The sequence below is a fragment of the Littorina saxatilis genome, linkage group LG13, assembly GCF_037325665.1.
Source record: "Littorina saxatilis isolate snail1 linkage group LG13, US_GU_Lsax_2.0, whole genome shotgun sequence".
Classification (NCBI taxonomy): domain Eukaryota; kingdom Metazoa; phylum Mollusca; class Gastropoda; order Littorinimorpha; family Littorinidae; genus Littorina; species Littorina saxatilis.
Window position 1 is genome coordinate 12,346,212 of NC_090257.1, and position 7,226 is coordinate 12,353,437.

General features: G+C 42.3%; 2 protein-coding genes across 3 annotated transcripts in view; one reads left to right on the plus strand and one right to left on the minus strand.

Moving 5' to 3' along the window:
- Positions 1-5,003, minus strand: part of LOC138983617 (cyclic AMP receptor-like protein A) — a 23,728-nt gene extending 18,725 nt beyond the window's left edge. The window contains exon 1 of one of the 2 annotated variants that reach the window (XM_070356893.1): positions 4,849-5,003. The gene's annotated coding sequence lies outside the window, so the exon portion shown is untranslated. Of the gene's footprint in view, positions 1-4,683 lie in introns of both variants that reach the window. The other variant, XM_070356892.1, reaches the window with a different exon arrangement.
- A 949-nt stretch (positions 5,004-5,952) lies between these two features.
- LOC138946178 (uncharacterized) lies at positions 5,953-6,408 on the plus strand. Its single transcript, XM_070317690.1, has one exon. It carries the CDS (start codon positions 5,953-5,955, stop codon positions 6,406-6,408), a length of 456 nt encoding a protein of 151 aa, XP_070173791.1.
- Positions 6,409-7,226: the final 818 nt, after the last annotated feature.

Here is a 7,226-nt window from a genome sequence, read left to right on the forward strand (position 1 = left end):
TACTGCCGATTCGAACGCGACGATGTAGGGAGTGTTTTAGATGACACCATTTTAAACTTAAAAGAGAGAATTTCTGACGACGACGACTTCGAGATCGAGGGTGATGTGGTGCAGTCTGTTTTTCAGAAACTTAAGGTGCGTAAGGCTGTTGGTCCTGATGGTCTTGGGGGCAGGACCTTGAAGTGGTGTGCAGCACAGTTGTCTGTAGTTTTCAGTCAGCTTTTCACTTGGTCACTCAGGGACTGTATTGTTCCTGATGTGTGGAAAAAGTCAACCATCTGTCCCGTTCCTAAAAACAGTAGACCCAAACAGCTCAATGACTATCGTCCAGTTGCCCTCACTTCGGTAGTAATGAAATGTTTTGAACGCATCCTTCTGCCTCGTCTTCTCAACTGCACACAACCTTTCATGGACCCTTCTCAGTTTGCCTACAAGAAAAACAGAGGCACAGATGACGCCACACTCACACTTCTGCAACAAGCATATAGTCACTTAGAAAAACCTGGTTCCTTCGTCCGTATTCTATTTATAGACTTTTCATCTGCTTTCAACACAATACAACCTCACCTGCTTGTTCAAAAACTGCTTTCTTACAACGTCACTCCCAGACTCGTCCTTTGGATCACACAGTTTCTAGTGAACAGAACCCAGTCCGTCCGTTTCCATAGCGCACTTTCATCCATAGTTAGTACTTCTACTGGAGCCCCTCAGGGCACAGTATTGTCTCCAGTTCTGTTCACATTATACACTAACGATTGTCAAGGCACTGTTACGACCCCTCTTGTGAAATATTCTGACGATTCTGCCCTTGAAGACCTGTCTGACTCTGATTCTGTTTATTTTTCTGAAGTTCAAAATTTCAGCTCCTGGTGTAAAGATAACTATTTAGCCCTAAATGTGACAAAAACAAAAGAGCTAGTTATTGACTTTCGCAAAAACCCAGCTACAGTTTCAGATTTGTACATAGATGGTGTGAAAGTTGAGCGAGTGACTGAATACAAATATCTCGGTACAGTCATTGACAACAAACTAAATTTCTCCTCAAACACTAAAGCTATCCACAAGAAGTGTCAGTCAAGAATCTACTGCTTACAAAAGCTCAGAAGTCTGAACATCAACAGCCGCATCCTCCAAACATTCTATACTTCATTCATTGAATCCATTCTCACTTTCTCTTTCATCTGCTGGTATGGAGGTCTGTGTGTGAAGAGTAAGAATGTGCTTGGGCGGGTGGTGAACACATGTGGTAAGATTGTGGGGGTGAGACAGAAAGGACTGACTGTGCTGTATGAACGACGTGTGGTGCGAAAGGCCCGCTGCATCATCCAGGATAGTAGTCATGTGCTCGCTCACCACTTTGAGGTCCTGCCCTCAGGACGTCGCCTCCGCACTCCCAGATTCCGCACGCTCAGAACTAAGAACAGTTTTATTCCAAAGTCAATTGGCTTTTTAAATACCTAAGTTAATTAAAACTAGTATGTGTGCCGGTGAACATATGCACTGATTTCTGTGATGAATATTTTTTATATTCTTTGATGTGCACCCTTATGCTGAGTGTGATAACCCTCGAATGACTAGTCCTGTGATAAATATTGTTCAATGACATATCTAGTCCTGTGATAATGATAGTTTTTAGCGGTAAACTTTTAGCTAAAGCTGACGGCAATTTACCTATTTGGAATCATGTTACTATTCCTGTTAGTGTACATATGCGTGCGCGAGTGTAGTATGCTTCGTATGGTATTTTTATCTGTTGTCTTATTATTTGTTTTGTCTTTTAATGTGCACCACACTGAAATTTCTCTGTATGAGATAATAAAGTATTCGTATTCGTATTCGTCATGCACCTGCGCTTTCACTCAGTCACTTACTCTTCTCTTCAAACAACAATTTACCGGCACGGTTGGCCTAGTGGTAATTAAGGCGTCCGCCCCGTGATCGGGAGGTCGTGGGTTCGAACCCCGGCCGGGTCATACATAAGACTTTAAAATTGGCAATGTAGTGGCTGCTCCGCCTGGCGTCTGGCATTATGGGGTTAGTGCTAGGACTGGTTGGTCCGGTGTCAGAATAATGTGACTGGGTGAGACATGAAGCCTGTGCTGCGACTTCTGTCTTGTGTGTGGCGCACGTTATATGTCAAAGCAGCACTGCCCTGATATGGCCCTTCGTGGTCGGCTGGGCGTTAAGCAAACAAACAAACAAACAAACAAAAACAACAATTTACATTACACAGACTGTAGGTCTTACTCACAGAACGCGCACAATGTGTTTGCAAGACTCATTTCAAACCAAACTACACACACGTTGGCAATAGGTACAATCTTTCGCTTAGAATGTCAACAATTGGTTTGATGCAGACCCTAAAATTGTACTTCACAATATACTGACAACTTGAAAACAAGACTCGCCTATACGCATACTTTAAGACTACGAAACATTTCCGAGCACCAACACCTTGTAAACAGAACCCACCTCCTATCAAGAAGCCAGCCACGAGAAGAGTGGGACATACTGTAGATAGTATACTAGTGCATGCTTTACATACTTGGATTTCTATCATTAGCTGGTGACTGAGAAACAAAACACCTTACCGTTATTATTCCTCTGTTAAAGCCTGTTGACCTTGTGGGAATACACACTGCATGTGTATGATACTCGATCCGATCAAGTTTTCCTATCATAGTCACCCGACTTTGATTTATTTGGTATGGTGTACTTTTTTTCTTTATCAGTCTGATTGCTTGTATCTTTGTTTATTTGTTTATTAGTGTTTTTTTTGCCGCGTGTGGTTTTTTTTTATCAAGTTCGTGCCTCAGTGTTTTTCTTTAAAACGAATCACACAGCGAAAGCACACACACACACACACACACACACACACACACACACGCACACACACACATACACACACACACACACACACACATACACACACACACACACGTCCACACACATAGGCTACCCACACACATAGGTTACACACACACACACATCAGTGTTTGAAAAGGGAGAATAACCCTCGAAAGCAATCCAAAAAACAAACACAATAATATTGTCAAGCACCTATCATCTGTCGATACCAAATCTGATAATCAGCAAATGATAACGCCCACTAAGTGTAGTGTGTGATCATGAATATCATAATCAAACAAGTTAACTGTTCTGAACCAGATCATTAGCTAACATGATAAATTGAATGATTAAGGTCACAAGCATAAAAAGAGACATGTGCTTTTGCCAGGGTATAATAATATGCTGTTATGCAGGAATATGTAAGCTCAGGGCAAGTTCGGTCAGGCTGTTGTGATTTCATTGCCTACAGCGTGCTACACACTAAAAACAGGTATTCATATTTCGAACACTGTATAAACACATTTGTGTCACAGTAAAAAAAACTCATATGGACGCGTAAAATGTGATCAAGAATTCAACCTGTAAAACGTTTGCATAAAAAAGATAGAACACCCGATTTTTCGATGTTTTTTGCTTTTAACACTCAATGTTTCAGTGTGGAACACACAAAAGTGTTTAAAACGTGTGCTTTTAACACTCAATGTTTCAGTGTGTAACACACACAAGTGTTCAAAAGGTGTGCGAGATAGTGTTACAAGGACACAGAAGGTGTGTCAAAGACGTTATTCTCACTGAACCGCGTGTCGTTGTGACTGTCATTTTGATTGATTGGCATTAATGACGTTATTACTGATAGTGAAATGAAATAAAACCGTATACTCTCTCCTGGGCTCACCCCAGCCTCCCGCCTGTGTGTGTGTGTGTGTGTGTGTGTGTGTGTGTGCGTGCGTGTGTTGTTATATGATATACTGATGTGTGTGTGTGTGTGCGTGCGTGTGTGTTTGTGTATGTGTGCATGCGTGCGTGCATGCGTGCACGTGTGTGTGTGTGTGTGTTTGCTAGCGTTCGTTTGTGTGTGTCCCTGTGTGCATACGATCGTGCGTCTTTCTTCGCCTATTTCCTCGTTCTACAAAAGCTACAATATTAACATGCAAACAGTATAAATTGTTGTCGTGTGCGTGTATTAATTACTATACAGTATGTTTCCATAAATAGAATGACAAATATTACATTTCTTACCTTGTTTTTTTTAATTTTTTTTTAAAGATTTCCTCATGAACGTCACCAATTTGAACAGAAGTATCCTCGGAATGACCCGTTCGTACTGATAAGCTGTTTAGTCAGTCACGCTTGCACGCGTATGGTATTGACTATTGTATTTCCCCAACGGAAATTTTAGCCCCTCCCCGGCTATAAAGGTAAAAGAAATACGATTACATGTACCACCACAAATCTTTTCAGGCCCTAATATGTGAGTAGAGCATCCTTCCATTAGATCGCATATCAAAAATCAACGGCCTGGATTCTGTGTATAGAGTGAGATTTTATTTTTAATGTTTTAATTTTTATTTTATTTTTATTTTTATTTTTTATTTTTGTGTGTGTGTGTGTGTGTGTGTGTGTGTGTGTGGGGGGGGGGTTAATTCACTGACAGTTGTGGCAATCTGCGAAATTAATCTATCAAATTATCCTCACTCTGTTCAGGAAGCATTGAGTCAAGATATTGCATTATTGGTTTTCGGTATTCGTCCCAGATTGTCTGTCTTACCTGAAAACCTAAGCAGATCGGAGATAGTAAGCGGACCGTTTTCACAGGAAGAATCGTGACTTTACCTTTAAGTTGACTTTTCAGTTTTTCCCCTGCCGATGAAGATGCGTGTAGACGCACTGAAACAATTTGCTACAAAAACAAAAAAAAACCACACAGCAAAGCGGCTATCTCCTGAACAAATATGTCTGAAGAGTTTCAATTCACAAGAACGGAAAAAACACACACACCTGAAGAACTGTTGATCACAACTGTTCAACAAGAGTGCACGCACGACCAGGCACATTCACGCCAGCTCACTGGTCAAATTTCTATCCGGGGTGGCTATAACCCCTGCACCCGAAGCGGCCGCAGACGTCTATATTCACGCTTCAAAGCACACACACTGAACGCCTAAACCAAGCATAACATTGTATACATGTATGTCCTGTCATAATTTCTAGTCGCAAATAGCGGCGCGACTGACATATATTACAAAACTGGTTATGGTAGACTTTGGGCATGAGTGTTGACACGGTACATGAGTACAGAACGGGATATTTCGCAACGGTATGCTCAGTTCATGCGCCAGTAACCTAAGCTGTCCTTAAACAGGTCTATAATCAACGTCAATGTTTAGCCCCACCACCCCCCCCCCCCCTTCCCCGCACCCTACAGACACACATCTACTTTTTGAAGCTCCTTTTTTCCATAGTATACACCACTTACATCATCACAACGTCACTCGGCCTGTATTACCCCTCATCCCTGCTTAAAGGTCCACATAAAATACGGCCCCCACTTGCCAACCCCCCCATACCTCTGATCTCCTTCCGGCTTTTAGCTCAAGTTCGAAGACGCCCTCCCCTCAACCCTTGCTGTGTCGTACCAGATTTACACTCGTTGCTTTTTCAAATAGTGAACAGCTCGCTTTCGCTCGCAGTTCAATATTTAAAAAAAAAAACCTCGTGTAAATCTGGTACGACACAGCAAGCCATGTAGTATTCTCTATGTACGCACCTTTGTAAACAGACAAATATATATATACATATATATAAAATATCAGAAGTTGTGAAAGAAACAATTGAAAGCCAGAAGAGACTTTCTTCTGAGATATGTTAAAATCTCTTAGCAGAGCAAAAGAGAGAGGAATCAAAAGCATGTGTCCCTTCACAGACAGCCCTATTGGGGAAGTCAGACCCTCCTCGGACAGGACCGAGATTCACAAAGAGAATCTGTCCCGAGGGGAGAGTATCAACAGAGGAAACTAGTCCCGAGGAGGACCATTGTTTTACTACCGTGACCAGACACGTGTTTCGACACTCATGTGTCTCATCAGTGGTCTGATGGTAGTTATGGCGAAAGGTGTCAACCCATGGTATCGAACCAAGAATCAAACCAAGAGTCCCGTGTGGGATCCGTACACCTGCAAGGACGTGGATCGTCTCGAAGCTGTGCAGCGCAGGGCAGCCCGATGGGTTGTAAATCGCCACCGCAAGACTTCGAGCGTTGACGCCATGTTGGAACACTTGCAGTGGCCCACACTTCAAGATCGGCGCCGCAGAGCCCGCCTCATCACCATGTACAAATACTCCAATGGCTTGCTGTCGATCAACACCCGCAACACACCCACCCCAAATCCCACCGCCAAAAGCACCAGACTCCTTCACGATGCTGCCTACCAGCTACCGTTGTGCCGCACAACCTACCGCCAGAAGTCTTTCTTTCCACGCACCATCGTGGACTGGAACGCGCTCCCGGGTGAGGTCGCTCTCAGCCCCTCTCTGGAAGCCTTCAAATCCCGGATCTAGACACCCCTCCCCACCCCCCCCTCCCCCCGCCCCTGATCCTCCCCACCTCCCTCCTCTATTTCTACCCCCCACTAGCTATCACTGAACCCCCGGGCAGATCTGATAACACCAGCTGCAAATCATCTTCGCAACTCACTCCAAAGTCTGCAGAATCTTCACTTTGATGAAGGCGGCAGTCTAAAGAAAGAAGAAGAAGAATCCACTCTCTGAGTGATCGATTCTGTTGGCATGGGAGACTACCCTCATCTGACAATCCCAAGAGAACATCTGTGAAGGGAAACTCTTTGATTTAAGGTCAAAGAGTGGAAACTAAATTTATCAAGAAAGAATTTAGAAATGTAGACAAGTTTTAACCAAGAAATTAGGTTAAAACAAGCAAAATTTGAAAAAGCCTAAAGGGAGGTAATGCTCTGTACCAGCCTGTAGATCCAGTAAAAAAAAGTTCTAGTTCAAGTTTTATTAGTCCATAACCCATGGGGGCATTTTGAACAATAAATACAAATCAATACAATCATGATATATGCTAATATAGTAAATTTAAAAAAATAAAAAATAAAAAAATAAAAAAATAAAAACATTATGAAAAACTGTTACTAATTCTATTAAAAGTCCCAAATATTATGTAGCAATTTCTTTTTCTTAGTAGCAAACAACTTTTTAAATTTAAGTGCATTAGGTTTTTTCCAATAGTAAGGTGGTAACAACTCAGCTCTTTCTTCTTTGAAAAAATCACAGACAAATAAATAATGGAATTCATCACCTATGTCATGCGATACACATTTGGTGCAAGTTCTTTCTGACCTCGGGATGTTAAGATA